We start from the raw sequence: 24,124 nt of genomic DNA on the forward strand, positions 1-24,124 counted from the left end.
ATAGCACCCCAAGGCCTCATTGTACTTGGTCTTGTACTGAAAAATAGCAAGAGACAATCCCTGCCCTAAAGAACTTACAGCCATGGGGGGCAATTTACTATAGAAACTGATGTTGCTGTTGGTTGTGTCCAACAGGCCTGGCTCTGTCTGTCTTGGTTTTGATGCCAGGTGGACAGCTGCCCCAGACACTCACTAAATCTGTGGAGTCACATGGCACAGGAGTCCCCTGGCTAATACTATAGCTTCACCCTGTTTACAGTAGCAAGCGCAAGCCACAGTCAAGAGGCGGGCAGCCCAGACAATGTTTCCGTTCCCACATCCTTCATTGCATATTATGTGATTCAGGGCGCTGTGCTCCTCTGTCCATTGCAGATAGATATACAGCAGGTGACTCATATAGTAGTTTTAAAAAAAAAAATCACCCATCTTGACCGATGTAGAGAGGGGTGGGGTCCCTTGAGCAGTCACGACTGTCATTGCAGGGGGTATTTACAGCAGCTGCAGAGAGTCATCCATGATGATAGTCCTGTGTCTCTGTGGCACCCAGGGAGGTTTCCCATTATGGTAATCACTCTGGGCATTATCCTTCAAGACAGTTACCATGATAGGAGTCTCCACACTATCTGTTGGACAGAATGTCCTCTGCAGTGACTGTCCAAAGGATTACTCCCCAGGATAGTCACTGAGGGAACTCTGTAGCTTATCTATTCAGATTTCCCCTGGCAGAAATCTATTAGGCTGTTGTAGACACAACCATGGCTAGAGTGTGCTGTTAGACCTCAGACTATCCAATAGCTCTAGGGGATGCCTCCACTTATCATATTTCTGATCTTCATTGCACTCTAACGTGGTTTGCAGTGACGTCTGTAGACCCTGTCATTTGACTTCTGTCAGTAGTGTTGACCTCTTGCTACTGAGGCCATGTTTCGGAGAGAGGCCAATGAAGATATAAATCTGCATAATGAACAGCGATCTAGGAGCCTTGGCTCACTTACCTTGGGCCAGCGGGGATGGGGTGGTGCAGAAAGTGATGTTCTTAATCCCATAAGCACCATGTAGTGTCAGTCTCAGAAGATCATGGGGTGTTCTGTCCTTCCTATCTCTCTCAAGTGTCCTGGCCATCCGAAGACTATGGGAGATTCAATTTGAGGCATAATATTTGAGTACTTCCTTTCCCAAGTGTATGCAAGGGCTAATAGCGCCTGTGGCACGGGGAGTGGATTTCAAGCCTAGCACCTGTGGAGCAAGGTAGAAACCCCAGATGTCGTGAGGAACAGAAATTGTGGCCAGCACACCACCACAATCCCCAAATCCAGCCTCTTGGAAATCAGACCCTTCAGAGGCAAAGAGCAATTTAGCCATGGAGTGCCAGTCTCTGCCAGTGAAATCCTTCTTGTTCTTTTTGGATCCTATTTCTCTTCCAGTGAGGATGCCATGGAGTACTCAAAAGAGTTTGTGACTGCTGTCGTGCTTGGCAAAGATCTAGTCCCCAGGCAAGTTGATAAATCTCTGAATTCCTCACTTCAGTATCCACTTGTTTTATACCAAAGGCACCTGTTTCCAGTCTGACCCCCATCCCCCCAGATCATATCTATCTCCAGTTTCCTCATTACCTGTCCTCATGTGCTTCTTACTTGTCCCTCTTTTCCTAGTTACCTGTATTGCTGTATCTTTTACCTGGACACCTTTATTGGTGTATCACACACCTGTGTTTTGGCATATCCCTCCCCTCTCTCTCAGTTGCCTGTATGAGTAAAAAGGTGAATATCCTGACTTCACAATTATGTTCATTATTACATCTGATATATCTGTGCCATCTTCATGGTATCTGTATTGTGTCATCCTGCACCTGTGTACTGTCTCCCTGGTTCCATGTGCTCTGTCATCTCAGAGCACTGTACCCTCTCCCTGGTTACCTAGAGTTGGATATCTCGCACCTTTTTATCATCACATTGGAGATGTGTGGCCTAATGGCTGGGGCTTTGGACCAGTTGACCTGGGTTCTATTCCCAGCTCTACCATCAATTCACGGTGTGTCTCCCCCCATCTTTGAAATGGGGATAATGATACTGACCCACTTCTATAAAATGCTTTAAGATCTCTGGAGGAAAAGCGCCCTGAAGTACTGAGTATTATTATTATTGGTAATCTATATGATGACATCTCTCATTTGTCCATTGTCTCTCTGATGATCTATATGGTTGTGTCTTATACTGCTGTACCATCTCCTTGGCTTACCTGTTTTGTAGTCTTTCATATCTCTGAACCATTTTCCTGGTTCCTCGTGTTGTGACATCACACTAGGTACTGTCTACCTGCCTCATGCCATCTCACACCTCAGTATCCATCTCCTTGGTTATCTGTATTGTCACATATCATACCCATATACTATCTTATCAATTTATCTGTGGCTTCTTACACATAGTTACCTATATTGTGTAATCTCACATCTCTGTGATGTTTCTTGGGTCATCTGTATCATGGCATCTCCCAAATCTTTGTACCATCTCTTGTATTGTGGTATCTCACTCTTCTGTTCTGTCAGTCCCACCTCTCCTTGGTACCTCTGTTGTGGTGCTTACTTCTTGGGAGTCACCTGTGCAGTTGTAGCTAACACCCTTTCTCTCTCTCTCTCTCTTCCAGGATTGGTCTTTCACAGCTAGAGGGATTTCGCCGGCAGCTTCTTGATGTTCTCCAGAGAAGTAACAAACCAAAGGTAAGAAGATTCAAATCCACCTGGAATGAAAAGCCTTGACATTTATTTGCATGGAAACACCAGACCGAATAAATAGGTGGTGTCCTGAGCTGAATCTGTTTAGGATCTCACACTCCAGTGCTAGCTCTTCCTGGCCTTTAGCGAGCAATAGCCAGTAACGGACTAAGTAATGGAGCGGGTGTGGAGTTTTATACCCATGGCTCCATGGTGTCTATTTCGTTGCAGTTTTGGGTTAAGTAGATTATGTTACCCCTTTGGAGATGGAGGATTAAATGTATACTATGTCGTAAAGATTCATTTCCAGCAGACTGGGAAATGCCAGCATTCTAAGGCAGTGATGTCCAGCCTTATTACCACTGTGACAAAGTTCCTCCTCTCCCTTGGTGGGTCTTGCACTTACTGGCAGATTTGATCACCTGAGTGATCTCCCACTCTCGTGGAACCCACAGTCTGGGTCAACTCCTCTTGTATCTGATCAGGAGTTGGGAGGTTTGGGGGGAACCCAGGCCCACCCTCTACTCTGGGTTCCAGCCCAGGGCCCTGTGGATTGCAGCTGCTTATAGTGCTCCTGTAATAGCTGCATGGCAGCTACAACTCCCTGGGCTACTTCCCCATGGCCTCCTCCAAACACCTTCTTTATTCTCACCACAAGACCTTCCTCCTGGTGTCTGACAATGCTTGTACTCCTTAGTCCTCCAGCAGCACACCCTCTCCCTCTCAGCTCCTTGCACCTCTTGCTCCCAGCTCCTCATATGCACTTCCCCTCCTCTGACTCCTCCTCACCTGATGGAGTGAGCTCCTTTTTAAACCAAAGGCCCTGATTAGCCTGCCTTGATTTGCTGCAGGTGTTCTAATCAGCCTGTCTGCCTTAATTGGTTCTAGCAAGTTCCTGATTACTCTAGTGCAGCCCCTGCTCTGGTCACTCAGGGATCAGAAAACTACTCATCCAGTGACCAGTATATTTGCCCTTTACCAGACTCCTGTACCCCTCTAGCCTGGGTCTGTCACGCCACATAAACCTAAGCACAACCTTGTGTGGGCCAAATAGATTCAACCTGTTTTAATAAGATTTAAAGTCACCTGTATTGATTTCTATTTTAAGTTCAGCTTTTTCCATGTGTATTTAGATAACATGTTTCTAGGTACAGTATTGTCTATTTACACACTTGTGTAAATGAAAATGATATAAACAAATGCTAATGAATTGGCATTAGTATATTATGTTGAAGCAGGCTATGGGCCTTAGGAAATGCTCTGGTGGGCCATAGATTGGGCACCCCTGATCTAAGGGATAACAGAAGCCTTATTAACACTAGTAGCAGTTTTAATATCAAGGATTTTAAAGGTGACCTGTAAATGGAGAAAAAGGACTCTGTGTCTTTTTGTGTGGTTGTTTAGTGTGACATGCTTGAAAGAGTTTTTTTGTTTGTTTGGGTTGTTTGTTCTCTGCCTGTTTTTCACATTGGAAATTCAGCTGTTGTCTATGCTGCTTGTCTTTCAGTGTTGTGTAGGTATATAAAACTGCTGAGATTATGATTTCACAAGGACCAGGGAAGTGAAACTGAGAGGGGAAGTGGTTTTCATGCAGATTCTTTAGAACTTTGTTTTCTTTCTTTTGTTGCTAATGTCTACTTAACTCAAATGCCTAATGAATACGTATGATAAAATATCTGTTTGTAAAAGATTCACCATACCTGGCCCTCCAGTGCAGGCTGATAACAATTTCACGTCATGTCTCTGGTTCCTCTAAGGAAACCTTCAGCAAAGGAGACCTTTTAACTTTCCTTTGTTTTCTGATTAAGCAAATAAGGGCAAATAAAGGTGCAAGCCCGATTTTGTTGTTTTGGGACACTTTTAAGCTGTTGTGTATTCTGTTTAACCAAACCTAGCAACAGTCTAATGTGAAGTGACCTTAGGAATATGACACTGTGTTCCCCCTTCTCCCCTGGCTTTTTATCCTATTTTTTTTTCTCATCTCCACACTGTCCCTTTCTGTATTTTGGCATCACGATCTGTTGCATCACATCATTCTCCTCCTTTCTCTCTTCTTGGACAGTGGCGAATCATCGTGGGTGCCACAAAGTGTATACCCAAGTCAGAGCTCCCAGAAGAGACTGAAGGGAATTCAGTGACCAGTAGCCGTCTCTGGACTTACCCCAGTGACCTAACTATTGCCCTGTCTGCCAGTACGCCACTCTATCCACCTGGCCGCATCATCCATGTGGTGCACAATCACCCTGCCGAGCAGTGCTGGTAAGTACAGCTGGAGCTGCAGCCATGCTGCAAGCCAGTGCCCGGGGTGGGGAGGCACACTTCAGTTTTGGAAAGGGACCCAAGCTTGCTTTGTCTGTAAGTGGGAGTTATTTAGCACCATCCTGTGATGGTTGTGTCTGTCCTGGGAAGGAGATAGAATGAGGGGAGATCTTGCATCAGGATTGGGAGCAGTGGCAGCAGTATATTAACTCAACGTCTCTTCTCTTTTACCGCACTCCTCTCATCCTCTTGTTCTCTGTCTCTGGCCCCCACTGTCTCCTCACATTCTCCCTCCTTGCCTCTCTCTGACTCACATGCTCTCCCATGTCTCCATCTCTCCCTTTCTTTTGATCCCTGACTTTTATTTCAGTTGCTGTGAACAGGAGGATCCCACTTACTTTGCAATTTGGGGCGACAATAAAGCGTTTAATGAAGTCATCATCTCCCCAGCAATGCTGCATGAACACCTCCCTTATGTGGTCATGGAGGGGCTCAACAAGGTAATGCTGAGTGTCTGAGTCTCTGATTTCAGGAAGGGTAAAGGGAGACTCAGCACAGCAATATAGCTTCTGAGTCTCAGACCCTGGGAGTGGCAGGAGATGGGGAGGTTGAACGAGGACGTAAGCTGGTAGAGTCCCCACTCAGCTGCTCCAAACCAAAGCTATGCCCTTGTTGGAGAGTCAAAAAGTCACATGCTGGCACCTGGTTTTAACAACTCTTATACAGAGTAGTGTATTCCAGTAACACTGAGAGGCTCCAACCAAGGTTGGTGCCCATTGTACTAGGCATTGTGCATACACATAGTCAGAGCTAGTCCCTGCTCCAGAAAACTTACAGTCTAAATGGACAAGGTGGTCAAAGAGTGGGAAGGGAAACTGAAGCAGAAAGTGGGCAAGACTGGCCCAGGGTCACACAGCTCATTCATTGCAGAGCTGAAAATAGGACTTGGGTCTTCTGAGTCCCCGTTAAGTGCCTATCCACTTGACCGTGCTGCATTTCCAAAACAGCACAGTGTGAACCCCAGCCTCAGCTGTCTCCTTAGTCTTGTCTGCTCCTTGGTTCCTTCCTTCAGAACCTGCCTATCTCACACCCTACCTCTCTCTGCCAAAGGACTGCTCATGTATTCAGAGTTAATCTAATAAGCCACAACCTCCTCAGTGGGGCAGCAGTGACACGTGTAGAGGTCCCTGAGTTGTCCAGCACCTCCCAACATGCTAGAGCCTCTGTAGAATCTTTCCGCTGTGCTACAGAGGGAATATTAGGCATCTACATGTCACACAGTAGGACATGTCTTAAGTCATTGGGCCTGATTTTACAACCCTCAATGGGACTGCTTATCTGAGTGCCTTCCACCACACATGGGTAAGGGCTGCAGAATGATACAAATACAGATCCTAGTCATGAGGCAGTGGCACATAGCTTTACCCAGGTCTCCTAGGCTCTGCTAATCATGGGGCTACCACAGGCAGGGTCCCTAGTTGCTTTCCCCCTGCTGGGTTCCAGCAGTACATACTGACAGTGTGGCTTTAGTGTCAATATTTGTATAATATCAGCGTGTGTGATCCTAGGTATGATCCTTGCCTTTGAGATCCCTCTAGGCTTGCAAAAGCTGATGATAAGAAGCAAATCGGGGATAAGTTGGTTTGTCTGGGGGATGTTCAGAGGTCAGAACAGAAACGGTCACTGAGCAAAGCTGATCTTATTTTGACTAGGTCTTGGAGAATTACAACAAGGGCAAAACTGCCTTGCTTTCTGCAGCCAAAGTGATGGTGAGTCCAACAGAAGTGGATCTCAACCCAGAATTGATCTTCCAGAATCAGCCCCTGCCCAGCGGACCCTCATTACAGATTGGGATTGGAGCCATAACAGTGGACAGAAAGAACAGCAGCGTCAAGTAAGGATATGCCTTTAATTTCCTTGAAAACTCTACCCAAGGCCTGTGGAGGGGTTGTTGCCTCCCACAGGATCCCTGGTCACTGCCAAGCTGTCCTGCAGTGGCTCACTCAAGAGCATGAGACCAACCCCCGTATGGACTGTTAAGGAGCAGGGCACAAACCCCAAATTGGTTGTGAGTTCTGTACTTAGATTTCACCAAGCTATTATCAAGTGTTAACTCCTGAAGCACTACCTCAGCCTTAACGTGGAGTCACAGACAGTCCCCTTGTGAACTCTGATCTATCTTGGCACCAAGGTAAGGTTACCTTTGATAGATGGTTCCTCCAACCAAAGATCCTAGTAATATTCAGGTTATTCCCAATCCTGAGGGACCAGTCACTTACCCCAAGTCAATTGCATCTTAGTTCTCACACCAAAGACGACACTTGCAACCAGTCCTATAATAAACTATTTAAAGACGTATTAACTGAGAAAAGGAAATAAGAGAGTTATTTACAACGTTTAAAGTAGCTAAACACATACACACACACAAATGAGTTCCAGTGTTAAGTTTCAAAAGGTAATAATAGCTTCTATAATAAGCAAGCTGTGTATGTCCTTTAGGGCTAATCCAGACCAGGCACTGAGGATCTTTTGTGTAAAAGATACTGTTTCTCCTTGTTAGGGCCTTTTATTCCTTCCCCACTTCTGCTTTGAGTTGCAAGTTCAGCTGTTGGGAGGAATTGTCTTCTCTTCATGAGCAGGGTCGGAGATGGGTGGGTGGAAGCAACTAACAAAGTCTTTTGTCCTCTGATGTTCCACAATGGTTTGTCTGGTGTTGATGGGCTTTCTTTTGTTGGGCCAGAGCTAACATGTCCGAAGGCGAAGTAGTATTTCACTTTTGTGAATGCCTCTCTCCTGTCTGGTGATTTGCAGTTACAGAGCAAACACTTTTACAGTTATAGAGCAAACACTTAAATATTAACTTATAACATGGGATACAAATATTATAAGTGAGATTAATGCAAGCATCAGTTTATAAACATTTCATAAAGTCTAAGCACATTTGCATATTCTAATACCTATGTTAACGATACCAACACACAGTGGAGCCAGATTGGTTTCCAGCTATATATTTGTCAGTGTTCAGTTGAGACCTAAGGCCTTGGCATGAGCTGGCACTTGTGCTGCCAGTGTCACAAGTACCCTTTGAAAATTGTGACTAGCCCACGTGTGAAGTATAGATGCAGTAGCTGCTCAAGTGGGATTTTTACCTAGGAAATAAAGATCATATCATGCCAAAAGTCCATTGATACAGCAAAGTGAAACCCAGTGGTGAAAGGACATGGCAACTTTCCTTCTTACTCCAGGGCAAAGAAGGAGTTTCCCTTGGGACAAGACTGGGATTTGGTGGTGGGGCAAAGCTTGCATCCCTGCAGGGTAGATTTCTCTTTTCCAGTACCCTGTAAATATGATTGTGCTGGTAGTAATAGATGGTATCAATGGTAATAGATACTATCTGAGACTGTCATGGTGAGCAGAATGCTACATTTTGTATAGCTCCTTATGTAAAGTATATCCCAAAATTATTTACAGCGTAAATAAAGTTATTACAGAAAATTGCAGAGGAAGAGAGAAGTACAGAGGCATGGGCAAGGGGGGAAGGTGTGTTCTCAGCTGAAATGTGAAATGGAGAGACTGCAAGGCAGATGAACGCAGGAAGGCTGGCAGGAGCTGCAGAGGAGAAGGCTATCATAGTGAGGGAGGCCAGATTAGTGATGGACAGGAAGCAGGCCGGGGCACAGAGAGTTGGGAAGGGAGTAGGCAGTGACTGTGAGGCTGGCTGGAGCCAGACCATTGGGAGTTATAAAAACAAGGAAGGTAATTTTCAGTCAGAACGAGATGGGGAGCCAGTGGAATTTTGTAGGGGAAAGGAAATGAGTGTGGTTGCACTCATTTGTACCTGTGTGAGGGTTTGGGGCATATGCGTATATATGCTGGGATTGGCAGAGCTGGGACTGGGAGGCCACAGAATGAGAGTTGCAGTAGTCAAGGTGAGAGAGGAGAGGACTTGGATGAAGATTGCAGAAAATGTGAAGTGAGTGACTTATGAATATGGTTGCATTGGAGATAGCCAGTTTGCAGACATGAGCGATGGAGGAGGAAGACTATAGACACTTGGAGCAAATGGGGGTGAAGAGACGGAGCTGTGCTTGAAGGCGCCACTTCTACCCCAGAAAAGGACTTCTGTTTCTGAGATTTCAGGTAAAGGAAGCTGAGAGGAAGCCGTGCACTTATCTGGCTTCCATGTAGGGAGGCCGAACATGATGGAGTCATTAAGGCTCTTGAAGTATGCACCCTGGGATAAAACTGAGTAGTATCTGAAGTTGAAGAAAAAGATGAGATGAGAAAGTGGGAGCAGACTGGAAACAGAGGGATTCTAGGCCCTGAGCAGAAGCCATCACCTGAGACAGAGTGAAAGGGTAGGCAGGGGCAGAACCATGACAGTAGAGCAGCCAGAGGAGGGAGCAGTCCTGCCATGAGGGCAGGGGACTGGACTAGATGAGCTCTCAAGGTCCTTTCCACTCCTTGATTCTGTGATTAGTGAAGGCCACAATGAGGCCAAAAAGAGGGAGGTAGGAGCAAGCAGAGAGGAGGAAGAGGCTGTTGACTACCCAGAGGAGAGAGACTTCCATGTTCTAGCCAGAGCAGACTCTAGAGTGGAATAATGTGAGGCTAATCTTGTTTTGGAGGTGGGTGAAGGGGAGAGGAGGTTACTCTCTCAAGCCTTGTGCTGTGAAAGGGAGGGTCAGAGATGGGGCAGTCCAGGATTGGAGCCTGCTGCTGCTTCACTTTCCATCACTTCCATCCAGGGGAGAGGCTACTCAGGGAACTAGGTACAGGTTGATGGGTTAAATTTGTGGCAGTTGAGAGCTTTAACTGACAGTGTTGGAAGGTAGGAGGTGGAGACTGAGATGCTGACTGCCAAGGTGTATGTGAAAGTGCTAGGCCCAGAGGTGATATCTGATGTGCACTCAGTAAGCAGAGCTATGTCGGTGCTGAGAGATGGTGTCTGGGAGTCCCTCATTTACACAGGAATGAGCTGGTATCAGTCAGGTTTCAGAGTCATGCAGTTGCCTCATGTTTCTGTTGTCTCTTTGCAGGAGCAAATCCCATTCTGAAATCAGTTTGGAGGGGTTTTATGAGACCAAGCTCCTTTCTCCTGTGCAGAAGGACCCCGTGGAACTACTGCTTCTGGATACCAAGGAGCGCTTGTCTGTGGACCTGCAGGATCGTCGCGCTCCTCTCGCTACCATGGAAAGTCTGTCTGACAATGAGTCCATCTACAGTTTTGAGTCGAGGCGCTCCTCTGGCTTTCGGAGCATCCGCGGTTCACCCAGCCTCCACGTTGTCATGGAGAAGGATGAGACGCACTGCTTTTATATAGACCCCATTATCCCTGAGGAAAACCCCTCCCTCAGCTCACGGACAGAGCTGCTTGCTGCCGACAGCCTCTCCAAACACTCCCAGGAGACCCAGCCCCCGGAGGCCTTGCACAACAGTGGTGGCACTACCCCCCAGCGACGCGACAGTGAGGAAGGGGCTGGTAGCGAAGGGGACCACATTTCCTTCACCCCTCGGGAGGAACTGACCCTCCAGAATGGACGGCTCACTGATGTGCCTAGTCCACAAGTGCTGGAGTTTGCTGAATTTATAGACAGCCTCTTTAACTTGGACAGCAAAAGCAGCTCCTTCCAGGACCTCTACTGCATGATGGTATCTGACAGCTCCAGTGACTTTGCTGAGATGCCCAAGTCAGTCAGTGATCAGGAGATCCTGCTGAGAGCACAGTATGAGCCCAACCTAGTCCCCAAGCCCCCTAGGTTGTTTGCTGGCTCAGCAGATCCCTCTTCTGGCATCTCGGTCTCACCCTCCTTCCCTCTGAGTTCGTCTGGGGAGCTTATGGACATCACTCCCACAGGCATGAGCAGCCAGGAATGCCTAGTCACTGACAAAATCCGGACTTCCACTCCAGCTGGTCATGTGACCAGCCCTGCCAAGCAGGAGGACCTCATGATCTCAGCCCTCTAGTGCAGGAGTGGAGGGGTGAGGCTCCAAGAGCCAATCCTATGAGCTGAATGCTGAGATAACACTTGGAGGAGCTGGTCATTGGGCAGTTCGGAAGTGGAGGAGACGCCTGAGAATGTTCCTTCTGGGGTGCCATGCTGGTGGCATAGTGACATCAGGGGGATGGATTCCGTATGCTGGGTCGTATGCTGAAGTTTGGGAGAAGATGTACTGCCTCTCAGAGCCTGCTACACTAAGAGGGTCTCATCAATGGAGTTAGATGTTTGGTTTCCCTACCTCAGCCTACTGGATTAAATCAGGGGGCAGATTCCCTGCCTTGGGGCATCTGCTGAGGCACAGGGTTCAGATTTCCTGCTTGAGGGAGTCTGCTGGAGTCAGGGGGTGGATTCCCTGAGGTTAGAGGACTGGAATAACAGAAGTAAGGGTCAGATTACCTCCCTGTTGTGATTTAAGTGGCGTCAATAGTGAGCAGATTGCGACTTTGGGCCCAATTGCACTAACATGTCATGTCTGACCCAAGCACCAATTCGTCACCCTTTCATGGTGTTTGTTTTTATAAGACACTCTCTCCCGTTTTAAAGCCATTGGAGCTGTATTCCTGGGGAATGCAGTCACCCTCTCCCTGACCAGGTGCAGCGAGAATCAGGCTGGCACTGTGTGTTTTCGCTTCCCCAGTTACCTCTGAGTTCATTGACTACCAGGCTTCTTCTGAGAAGAAAGGAAATCCATGTATTAGAGAGCCGAAGGCCACTGCATCCGTCCTCCACAAGAGGGGTGGAGAAGGTCTCTTGGGTCTCGCCTTCATCACTTCACAGTTCCCTGGACCACACAGAACTGGAGACGTTCCCACCACAGACTGATAGGATTTTCATCTCAATACCGCATGGATAGATTGGTTTAAACTAGCTTTTGGTATTTAAAAGGCTTGCAAGTGCCCAGCATTATCTCCCAGGTCCCTGTGGAGCCTGGGAGCCTCCTTGGGCCTGTTCCTGGTCGTCAGTCCACCTTCCCCGCAGACCAACGCTGGTCTCTGCCATCGGAGTTCAGGGAAAAGATGAACCTTTACCAAGTGTTGAAATCTCATGTATGTTTACAGAGCTGCTAAGCTTTTCAGAAGGTATTCATTACACAAATTGGAAAGCCTTCCTGGAGCAAGAAGAATGTTCTCTCTCCCCTTCCCTTGCCGTTCCCTCAGTTTGGGGGCTGAGGGGATAGTGGAGGGGGCAGGAGGTGCTGTTATTGCAAATCCTTGTTTCAAAGTGGAGGCCCTTTGATCCAAGCCCAAGGGGAAGCTGCATGCCTTCCCACCCCCGGGGTTCATCCCCTTCACCCTGCTGCATGACAACTGGTTAAAAAGCCCCAATATATTGTCAACAAAATTGTGACTGAGCAACCCCTCCTGTTGCTCTCAATTCCAGTGCCCAGGGTAGCCTGCTGGCTCTATCGAATGAATGGAAGGGATTTTCCGATGATGGAAGCAGGAGGGAGACTAACTGCCTAGGCAGTTAAACATACTGTGACCTGCAAGAGTCCTCTAACTGGAAAAAGACTTCATATCAGAACTCAGCAGAACCAATCCGTGTCTGTAGCTCTGCCCTCCTTCACTGGAAAAGAATCTCCTGTTTGAGTCAGCAGTAAAATGCCCCATCTTACCGGAGCTCTTGGCTGTGCAATTCCCAGTATAGTGAGAATTCCATGCTTCTGATAGGTTAGCCCCATTGCACAACGGGAATTGATGGGTCCAATCCACCATCACGGTACAGCTTTGTTGTTGGTTGTTTGTGCTAGCTGCTGTACAAACACCAAACAAAAAATAGTGTAAAATGACACCAAATAAGAACAGGAACGTTTTTACCCCCACTCAGCATGGCAATGTTAAATTGGCTCCTATGTGTCCAGTGTGACAATATCTTGTAGGGTAGATTCCCCAGCCCCCACCATGAAGTGCTTAGTCATTGGGAGTGCAAACGTTTCCATTCATAAATACTAAAACAAAATCTTTTAACTGTCCCAGTAGTTTAGATTCCAAATGTGACCTTTCTTAAGACTCCGGCAATCAGAGGGAAGAATGTCCTCCAGATTCTAAATGTCTTTTTTTTTTTAATCTATTAGTTGCTGAGCAACAAAGTTCCTCTTCTTTTTTTTTTTTTTAAAATAGGCCCTACCAAAAAGAGCAGTGTGGTGTGTTCCCCTTGCTGGCTTTGCAGCAACAGTTAACCAGCATTGTGCTGACAGCATGAATGGTTCTGGCACCTGTACAAGAACAACTATTAATAACATCCTCCATTGGAAGTGCAGGGCAAGAACGCATGGTAAGGGAATTAAAAGGTGATTTTCAGGAAGGCATTACAATGAGCACTACAGTTTAGAATAACAAGGGAAGTGTGCAGAATTTAGGGAGTTGGACTAGCAGGCTAGGCTCACCACCTGCAGCAGTCTGCTGAGGGTGCTGCAGTGTGGACAGGGTGACACCCTGCCTCAAGCCGTCTGCTAGCCTTGGGGAAAGGGCGCATGTTCCTGCCTTGCCCAGTAGGCTGAGGTCGGGTGGTAATAACAACACTTAGCACTTATCTAGCGCTTTATATCTTCAAAGCACTTTACAAACATTAATGAAGGAATCATCCCAACCTCTAGTAGTTAGGTACATAGCTACTGTATTAGGAGTTGCCTCAGAGAATCTGCTGAGGCTAGGTGAAGCCGATTCCTGATTTTGGGAGATTAGGGGGTCAGAGTCACAGAAATTATGGGATCAGATAGCTTCCCTGGTAGTGAAGGTTTTGTTAGCATTTAAGTGATTTCACTAGTGACCAGATTATAACTAATGGGTCACACTATTGCACTAAGATGTCACATCTGGCCTGGGCATCCCTTTGTTGCAGTTGTATGTTTTAACACTGTCTACTTGTTCAAAGCCATTGGATTACAGGGAATTCAGAAGCTCTCTCCCTGACCAGCTGTAGAGGAATCAGGCCAGCAGGGTGCGTTCTTACTCCCCAGTTTACATGCTCTGTGGCTGTGGGGCTTCTGCACAGGATTTGGAAATATGCAGCCTCCCGTGTCCCAGGGCTGCTTCCGACCAAAGAAGAGGGGAATCGAGGTGTGAGAGAGTCCAGTTAGCAAAGTTTCTAACTCAAGTATCTCATGGTTTCCCCTCTTGTAGTCATTTTTCATTGTCTCCTCCTGGGAAATCAGGACTCTTTGCACAGAGTAACCCCATGCTCTCTGCACCAGCGCTGCCCAAACACACGTTAAATTTTCCCCTTGAAGTGACTGAAGCGTAACTCCACCTCATTGTCTTATGCATTATAGAGAGCCTTTTCAAAACGCAGCTTCCCATTGCACCCAAAAGAACATATTGGATGTGTTTTTGTTTAACACTGAACCCATCACTAATCTGTCATAAATACCCCATGCTGCTCTCCACCTTCTCTGCCTTTCCTCAGTTCTGATAGGTTTTCTGAGACAACCATACCTAGCACTTAAGGTTCCTTCACTGCTTGACTGCTGGATCTTATCCTCCAGCTCCTGTGCAGCCACCTTGTGCCTTTAATGTTTGGATGGCCCATTGAAATGTCAATGGGTCATCACTGGGGCAGCACTGGATATACCTGACACGTTAGAGAGTAGCTAAGCTGTTTAATCGTTTGTGTCAGTTCTTGGCGCACACTCTTGCCTTCCATCCTAATCAGTGGGTGATTGGTACTGGAGAGCCGTTCCAGTGAAGGGTCAGAGCAGAAGGCACCCAAAGTGCTGGAGCTGAGAGGCTGGTTTTGTGCACCTTAAAAATTAAAATGTATAAAGCAAAACCTAATACACCAATGCAGCTTTGCCAAAGAGTCCAACAAAGAAACCTCCCCAATTAGGCACTTCGTGAATAATAATGAGACTGTATTGCATAGCATGTTTTATCTTCAAAGCGCATAGCGGACTGTGATGGATTGTAACCCTGAAACCTGGGAACATTCAGGGACAGCATGTGAGGCTTTAAACCATTGTAAAGCACCAGTTTAACTCCCACACCTCCTAGATCAAAGAGAGATGGGCTCTAATCCTGTCTCTGAAAGGAGTAAGGATCCATGAAGGGCTGTATGTGCTTGGGTGATCGATATTTCTCTTGTGCGTTTTCAAACACTGGCATATTTCTGAGCTGCCCTCTGGGCTTTAGGAGCTTGATCCAAAGCCTATTTAAGTTAATGGAGAGATTCCCATTGACTTCAGTGGACTTGGATCCAGCCTTTGGAGCAGTTTTACATCAGGTTTTAATGTATGAAGGTCCTTTCATAAATTATTTTCTTGTTTGTGTTGTGGTAGTGCCCTAGTCAGAGACCCAGACTCTCTTGTGCTAGGTGCAGCACAGACACAGAACAAAAAGATAGTGCCTGCTGCAGAGAGCTGATGATCTCTTCACTACTCTTCCTTAGATCTGCACTTCCAGTTTGGGACCATCTCCTGTTGCTACCACTTTCCTCTCTCCTCTCCTAAGCTGGTGTCTGCCTCTACCCCTTTTACTCAGTCAGGAGCCCTCTCCTCGCTTTTCTTGGTGCTCCAGATGGTGAGGTTACTCTTTGTCAAGAAGATGGTGCCCCAGTCCCTGTCCTGTTTGGCACCAGTTGCAGCGCTCTATCCCACCTTCTCCATCCTGACTCCATCCACCCAGCTCACCATTGCCTTGGCTTCCGGACTGCTGTCCACATGTTCTCATCTGGAAAGATGTTCAGCTCCCTCAGTGCTTGGTGGCTTCTATGGGAGTTGAAGGTGGTCAGCACTTCATAGGAAATGGTCAGGACTGTGCCTCCCCAAACAGCCAGGCATGGGCCCGCCCCCCCATCCCTCCCCCGAGAGCCCCCTCCTACTCCTGCCCCATCCACCCCTACCCTTGTTTCCTGATGGCCTCCCCAGGACCCATGCCCCACCCACACACACCCTGCTCCTGTCCCTGAATGGCCCCCAAACCCCACCCACCCCCTCCACTCATTCCTGAATGCCCCCCCTGGGACCCTTGCCCCATCCAACCACCCCTTCTCCCTGTCCGTCCCCAGAACCCCTGCTCCAGACTGCCCCCTGCTGCCCCATCCAACCCCCCTCCTTCCTAACTGCCCCCTGGGACCCCTGCACTCATTCAACCCTCCAGACTGAACCCAGTTTTTTCAATCTTCCCTCATAGGTCATGTTTTCTAGACCTTTAATCATTTCTGTTGCTCTTCTCTGGACTTTCCCAGAACTGGACACGATACTCCAGGTGAGGCGTAATCAGCATGGAGTAGAGCGGAAGAATTATGTCTAGAATCTTGCTTACAACACTCTTGCTAATAAATCCCAGAATGATGTTTGCAATAGTGTTACACTGTTCTCATATTTAGCTTGTGATCCACTATCATCCACAGAGCCCTTTCCGCAGTACTCCTTCCTAGGCAGTCATTTCCCATTTTGTATATGTGCAACTGATGGTTTCTTCCTAAGTGGAGTGCTTTGCGTTTGTCCTTATTGAATTTCATCCTATTTACTTCAGACTATTTTTCCAGTTTGTCCAGATCATTTTAAATTTTAATCCTGTCCTCCAAAGCACTTGCAACTCCTCCCAGCTTGGTACTGTCTGCAAATTTTATAAGTGTACTCTCTATGCTAAATCACTGATGAAGACATTGAACAGAACCGGACCCAGAACTGATCCCTGTGGGACCCCACTTGAATTACTGATAACTACTCTCTGGAAATGGTTTTCCAACCAGGTATACACCCACCTCATAGTAGCTACATCTAGGCTGTATTTCCCCAGTTTGTTTATGAGGAGGTCATGCAAGACAGTATCAAAAAACACTAATTAAAGTCAAGATATACCTACATGTACCGCTTCCCCCCCATCCACAAGGCTTGTTACCCCATCAAAGGTACGGTCCCTTTCTATTTTATTGAATGTTCCTTTGTACTGGAACACCTTATCTACCTTCATGATATCTTTCAGTATTTTATATGTCTTTATGATGTCCCCTTCTGATTTGTTTCATCTCTATACCTATGCAGTCCCAATCCTACCCATCTCTTCATATGGACATTTTTCCATGTCTCTGATCAGAACTGCACACAGTATTCCCCGGGAGGGTATCTCATTGACTTATAGAATGGCATTATATAATATTTTCGGTATCTTTCTCCCATTCTTCATGCATTGTAATGGCTTGTCTGCTTTGTTGGCCACAGCTGGGCATTGAGCAGAGGTCTTCATTGAACTGTTTACAGTGCTGTCCAGCTCTTTTTCCCTGAGTTGTTACAGTTACTTTGGAACCAGTAAGGCATATGAGCAGTTCAAATTATTCCTTACAATGCCCATAAGCTTCATTAATCAACACTGAGTTTCAGCTGCTGTTCTGTTCCCCATTTGCCTTTCTTGACTAGGCTCTTCTGAAATCCCTTAAGGTTTTAGTCTTCTCCAATCTTGGCTAATCTAAATTTTTTTTGTCATCTTCCAGTGTTCCCACCTTGCTGCTTGCCCCTTTTCCAGATCTTTGTTCTGTATATTACATAGCACTGGTTCTAGTGTGGAATCTGGAGAGCAGCCCACTGCTAACAAGGCAGAACAAATATCACCCAGTCTATGCAAAATGTTCATATTTTCCTTTGCAGATTTTACTTGCAGAACAAGCAGGTCTATAAATTCCATGTGGCAGCTTGGAACGTCCTGGACTGCTCAGTTCCAGGCTATCTGCCATTCCTCTGCTTGTGTACATGCCCACATGCATACTGGCAAGTACCTTGTGTACTTTTAAATGCCACCTGCTCCAGCTAAGTCTCACTTTACCATTGTGCAGGAGGGCAGCCTAGTATAATGTTTAATTTCCCATGGTGATGAGCAGAGCTTCTCTGCGGTAGGTGCCTTGGGAACTCCTCTCTTCTGGTTCTTTGCTAGAGCCTGGTCTTCATTATGCTAAGTAAAGCAAGCACACTTACATTTAGCCAAAAGGCTAACCCCAGTTTACCCCTTCTCCCCATATACACAACATACAGACAGTCTGGCTGCAGAGACTTTCTTACTTTGTGGCAAGGACAGTGGCTTTTAATCTACTCTTTCTGGTTACAGTAGCTCTGTGATTTGTATGTTCTGTAGATATCAGGAAAGTATTAAAATCTATATGCTAAGGTGATTAAGTAAATAAAATGCCATAACACTTGCTGGCAAGACATCCTAAATTAACCTATTGCAAACCCCTACTAGTTCTGCCTTTTATCAAAGTCCCTCCAGCCTTCCACCAATTTGCAGAATTAATTGTTTTCTTTTTTTCTGTCTGTAGTACAGTTTAAGTTTCTTCCAAAGAACCCTCCGCATTGTCAGTGACATCTCCTATCTGAATCTATCCAAATCAAAGCTGGGTTTTTGCTAAGAGGGTGATTATTTTGCTGCGTTGCCCCAACCTTCGCGCGTTCAGTTTCTCTGCATTTTTTCAGAGTGAAGGGACAATCCCTTTGATCCCTCTTCTTTCAGTTTAGGGTGATATTGGGGGTAAATAACTGTTAGCTAAATGCATGCTCCCTCTCTTATTGTACCTTAGCAACAAAAGTTACTAGTCATAAGAGTAGAGGGAAGTAAAAGAGTAATGGATTAAATGGGTAATGTATTAAGTCTGAGGACTCTGTAAAAGAAAAACCCAACACAGAACAAACAGGGGCACTATTATTATGAGCATGACTAGTGTGGTAGGCGCTATACAAAATGATACATTACATGAACTATTAAACAAGGAAACGATAAATAGATTTAACAGTGTGGCAGCCTGCCCGGGAGCAAGGCATTATGTGCAGCGAGCTCAGTGTTGGTCCTTTAATAATTAATTAAAGTTAAACTCAAAATTTGGCTATCCGCACCTTTAAACTTGTAAACAAACACAAAAAGTAACCGCTTGGTCACGACATGCAAATGAAGGTCCTGACCCAGCCCAGGATTCTAGGTTAGATCTGAGGAAGTCCTCTCCTGGCCCAGTTCTGCCCAGCACCCCTCCTGGGATGAAGCAGGCACATGTTCTTAATTTGCCTATGCTTTCCTGATTGGTTACTGTCTCTTTCCAGATCTTCTAGGCTTGTGGAGGACTGTCTTGGTGGTACCCAAGCCTGAATGGGTTTGTCTCAGGTAGGGTGCTGTCAGATTGCTGACACTTCCAGCTAGGAGCAGAAAAGGCGTGACAGAACATTGGCACAAGCAGCAAATAGTCCTTATTTTTACTGAGAGAGGACACACACATGCTCATTCCTCACTAGCAGTGCACACAACTCCTCTTAATCTGTCTGAAGGAATGATCTATAAATCCACTGCTCATTTTCACAGACATTCTCTCCTCTGGTCTTCTATATGAGAGATTGTCCCCCTCTCTGTAGCCTCCAGCAGGACTGGCACAACCAGGAATTCCGCTCTTCCTTTTCAGTGGCTACTGTGGAATTTAAGGTCTCTGTATATTCCCACCACCACTCTCTTCCAAGCTGGAGCATCTCACGTCCTCTTGTTAATGTCCAGATTTGCAGTCAGCTGTGAAACTAAACTACCAGATGTCAAAACCACATCTCTTGTCCATGGGTTCCCTCCAGTGTTGTCCCTGAATGGCTCAAGGTTACATTCTATCGCACATGCTGTGACTGAGCAAGCCTCACTGTCCTGCTGTGAGTTAGGCAACTATTATCGCCATTTTACAGGCAGAAAAAGAGGAAGAGAGGAAGTTACTTGCCCATAGTGAATCCTTCTTAGGGCATGTCTGCACTTAGCAGTAGATCCACACTGCTGCAATCGATGCAGAGAGTGTCGATTTAGCGGGTCTGGTGAAGACACGCTAAATCAATGTGAGAGTGCTCTCCCATCAATTTGTGTACGCCACCTCCCCGAGAAGCATAAGGGAAGTCGACAGCAGACACTCTCCCGTCAACACAGTGCAGTGTAGCCACCGTGGCAAGTGGATCTAACGATGTCGACTTCAGTTACATTATTGATGTAACTGAAGAAGTTGTGTAAGTTAGATCGATTTACTGCGATAGTGTAGACCAGGTCTTAGATATAGGATTAGAATTTGGGAATTCCTGATTCTGAAGCCTGTGCTCAAGTCACTAGATCATCCTCCTCTTGCAGAAAAGTTTGTAAAGAATGTATGAGATAGATTGATCAGTGTTCATTTCCTTTCAGCCTCAAGCACCTGTTGGGGTGTGTCTCCTATGTGCTAGTAATATTCCCTTCCCACCTGCTAGAATTCCTTATTATGATAGAGGCCAGTCCTGTCACCTCCTCTGCCCCCACAACAGGAAGTTGTGATATAGCAGGGATCATCCCATGGGGACTGCTGTTTGTTTGCTTTGATCAGTGTTCTACACCCCACTCTTAAGAGTGAGGGGCTTCACTGCCAAGTAAGATGGCAGGAAACCATATTAATGTGGTGGGCAAAGACTGAAACCCAAATCTCTTGAGTGTAAATCCTGTGTAACTGGAATTCTGATGATTTCTCCAGAAAGGAAGCCCCTAAACTAGAACTGTAGTCCCAGAGGTTTGGGTGCTGTTCTCTCCACATCAGGATGCTAGTTGTGGGGCTCTCAGCTTCCTCAATGAGGTGGGTATGCCAGAGGCAGCATGCTGCCTTGCTGCTTCTGTTCCCACATTCCACTGTAGTGGGTTTCTACTTCAGCATCTCCCTGCCAAATTCATGCGCTGTGCTTCTCTCAGAGCCATCTCACTCTGTACCCTGAGCAGGAGAGGGAATGAGGATGCTGTTGGCATAAACTGTGGCTCTTTCAAGGCATATACACTGGAAAATTCAAAACAAAACCAGGGAGAGAGCAGACCCAGTTCCCCGATGTATGAATTTTGTCATAGGAAATGGTCCCAGGAGACATCAGGAAACGTACAAACTTGTCTTCAGGCACTTTGCTGTCTCCATTAATGTTGTTTTCATTGCTTCTGTGCTTGTATTCATGTCTTTGTTGTGCCTTTGTTTTCTATTGCAATGCAAGGATCCTGTTTGGGACAGGACACTTGGCTTACTAATTTCCTTTTCCCACCTGCAGAGACAGGTACAGTGCTCCTACTTGGGAATGGGAAGGAAGGGAGATGACAAGTGGGGACTGGACCAGCATCACTCTGGTGCTAGTCTCTGTTTTCCCATCTTGGTTAGGCCATGGCATGTTCCCTCACTGTCCCTGCTCCCTCAGGTTGTCTTAAAGTGCCAATAGCAAAGCCTGACTGATCTGAAGCAGGTCTCCTTCTCATACCCACACAAGCATATAAGTCACGCTGCTGGATCGATGTAGTCTGGTATCTTGTCTTGGGCGAGGACAGTTTCCTGCTGTACTATGGGAAAGTGTCCCCCGACATGCACCATGTCTAGCCAGTCATGCACTTCTGTATTTGTCCCCTAGCTGGTGTTGAGAAGATTTAGTCATAATAAGCAAAACTGCCCCTGTTTTTAACTCTGGCTCTGTTCTGCAAGATTTCATGATGAAAGGAACTTACTGTGTTTAAACTGTGCATTGTAATTATCGTGTAACTGACTGCACTTAGACTGTGGCTCTGGAACAGTGATCTTCCAATGTCAGACTCTGACATTAGTGGGGTGGGATTTCTGCTCCTCTCATCCCTGTGTTTGAATCCCCTGCTAACATGGCAATGCCTCGTATTGCTTTTCTGTTACATAGGAGAGGTCCATCCAGCCATTATGTCCTTGAGAGAGGGAAATGGTTATTTTGCCACTAGTTTAAATGATTTTGCAAAAATAAATACAATGCAGTGCAGCCAAAAGCCTCCATCAGTATTGATTGGAGCTCCACTTCTCTGCTGTTCTCATAGTCATAGTGAAGTTCTGATGTTCCAAAATACATGGTACATGGGCAGTACTGGAGGGGCGTTTTCCACTCCCATGTAGCATGTATGTTACTCAACATTCAGACTGGTTTATTGGGAGTTGCCTGCATGGTCTGTCTTGTCTTAACACACAGTTTGGGGGCACAGTGCACGATACATACAAAGCGCTTGCATCAGAGGTGTGATTGACGGATCACTCCCATGCACCATATCATGTTTCAACATCCATATCAGCATGTCTGTGGCGCCCGCTGGCTGCCACTCTCTTGTGGAGAAGTGACCTCATTTGTGACACAGAGGCCTCTGCTCCAAGCTCCCCCCGAAGCTGCTGCAGTCAAAGGTAGAGGTCAATTCAAAGCAAGAGCCTCAAGCTTGCACTCCAATGACAGACGCTGTTGATAAATCCAGTGAATGGTTTATAGGTGGTGAGTCGCCTCCCCATCCCTGTCTTCAGAATGGTGGCCATCAGGAGAAGGGATGCTGCTGCCTTTTAAGACTCTTTCAGTTAGCCTGGCCTTTTGCAGGAGAGTCTTGTAATGATAGCTGCCTGTCTGCCTGGGCTCCCAAGTATGCTGCTGCTCATGTGCAGATGGCAGGAAGAGAGGAGCCTAGATGAAGATCTCTTTATGCTCTAGTGTGCTCACTTTCCCTCTTACATGCCCCTTGGGATGGAGCCTAGTTACATGGACTCAGTGTTACAGAACACCCAGCTTTGTTCTAATGGGGCCTTTGGGCCCTTGCATGTGAGAGGGGCTTTAGCAAATGATTGTTGCTATGGAGAAAGGTTTGTGTACAGGAGATCACACTCCTTTCCCGTTCCCCATTCCCCTCCCCTTCAACAGAAGTCAAGGCCCCTCTGTGTAGGAAAGCCCCACTGCCTGCTTCTTTCACCCTTTTTCACAGCTTGTGCTGGGGCAAATTGGACCAGGGCAATTTCTAGCAAACTTATTCACCCCACCTGCCTGTTTAGAGTCTTTGCATCATTGGGGAGAAGGCAACCCCCTTCTATCCAGCCCTGAGCTGCTCCAACTCCCTCTCCTGGGCCTTAGAGAGCCTTCATATGAAATCACTGGGGAAGCAGCAAAGGAGCCCATGTTCTCACACTTGCTCAAGAGGTCACTGCCCTTCCCAGGAATGCTGCCTGCTGGATCCCTGCTCCACATTGCCCCAGCATGAAGGCTATAAGGAAACTCAAGCACTCTTCATGTGCCATTCTCACGTGACCTTTTTGTACCTATGTATGAAAGATCTAAACTAATATTGCTGTAAAGAAAGATACAAATTAATATAGCATATTATATAAAGATATATGTACATAAATGTTTCTGTATATTGTATAGAGCTGTGTATAAAATGGATGTAGAAGTATGGCTGGTGTATGTACCTCCCCCGAGCTTGGCCTGGAGAAGGGTAGAGCCATATAGTTTGACTGATGTGATGTCTTAAAGGACTGTGAGCAAGGATGAGAGAGTTGAGAGAAAATAATGATGCTGAGGTCATCTCCGGGGCCATGTATCTCCCCTCTATTGATCCCTGGGTTCTGTATCTCTCCCCCATACAGCTCTAGAGCCTTGGAGATCCTTGTGGCCCTCTATTTCCTTTCCTCTTTCCAATCCCTTGCACCCACTCTGACCTCTATGCCTTGTATCTCTCCCTGAAAATATCCTGGGCAGCTCAACATGGATCATAAAGGAGAATCCTGATAGCAACAGGAAACTCCATGAGCTAGAAAGTAGAAATTTCAGCCTAATTGTCTTCTTTCTAGTAAGGAGGAGCTGACTAAGAACGCAAGGGTTACAGGGCAGTTTGCTGCAGTGACTATCAGCTGTCTGAAATCAACACGCTGAGAAATGGGGTTAACATGAACAAGGGCAGTAGATTCAAAGAAACAACTCGTTTTTGGCAAAAGGTGTTCAGTGGAAGAAAGTGTGAAAATTCACCAGTGTGGAAGAGTGCTGGATAGATGCCATCAGAAAGAGACCATAATCCTTCTGGAAAAGAAACATGCAAGGAAGAAGTGGTGACCAGTGTAGCTTCACAGAGATCTGAGAGTAAAAGCTCTTCAAGGCAAAGGATTTATCTTAATCGATGCTTGTAAAGCTGTTTTTGAATGTAAAAGTGCTGCTCACATTTTTATGAATAATAATAGTACACCTGTCTTGGAAATGGAAAAGGAGCAAGGAACAAGACAAGAATACGCTGGTAAGGAGAATATGGGGAACAGTCTGGATGAGATCATGCTGTACAGAGGGACTAAGGGGAACAGGAACATGGTCAGCTGTTAAAAATATATGAGCAGAGGGAAAGAGTACTAGAAAGAAAATTCAGTAACTCCTCGCTTAACGTTGTAGTTATGTTCCTGAAAAATG

At 46.4% G+C, this 24,124-nt stretch overlaps 1 protein-coding gene across 1 annotated transcript in view; it reads left to right on the forward strand.

Annotated features, from left to right (window-relative positions):
• The window catches only part of DAGLA (diacylglycerol lipase alpha), a 46,522-nt gene extending 33,500 nt beyond the window's left edge, over nucleotides 1–13,022 (forward strand). Inside the window, exons 14-19 of the mRNA XM_032781195.2 lie at nucleotides 1,425–1,493; nucleotides 2,644–2,716; nucleotides 4,773–4,969; nucleotides 5,340–5,469; nucleotides 6,682–6,863; nucleotides 10,009–13,022. Of these exons, the coding sequence (XP_032637086.1) occupies nucleotides 1,425–1,493; nucleotides 2,644–2,716; nucleotides 4,773–4,969; nucleotides 5,340–5,469; nucleotides 6,682–6,863; nucleotides 10,009–10,936 (1,579 nt within the window). The 3' untranslated portion in view covers nucleotides 10,937–13,022. The remainder of the gene's footprint in view (nucleotides 1–1,424; nucleotides 1,494–2,643; nucleotides 2,717–4,772; nucleotides 4,970–5,339; nucleotides 5,470–6,681; nucleotides 6,864–10,008) is intronic.
• Nucleotides 13,023–24,124: the final 11,102 nt, after the last annotated feature.

This window comes from Chelonoidis abingdonii, chromosome 4 (genome assembly GCF_003597395.2).
Source record: "Chelonoidis abingdonii isolate Lonesome George chromosome 4, CheloAbing_2.0, whole genome shotgun sequence".
Lineage (NCBI taxonomy): Eukaryota > Metazoa > Chordata > Testudines > Testudinidae > Chelonoidis > Chelonoidis abingdonii.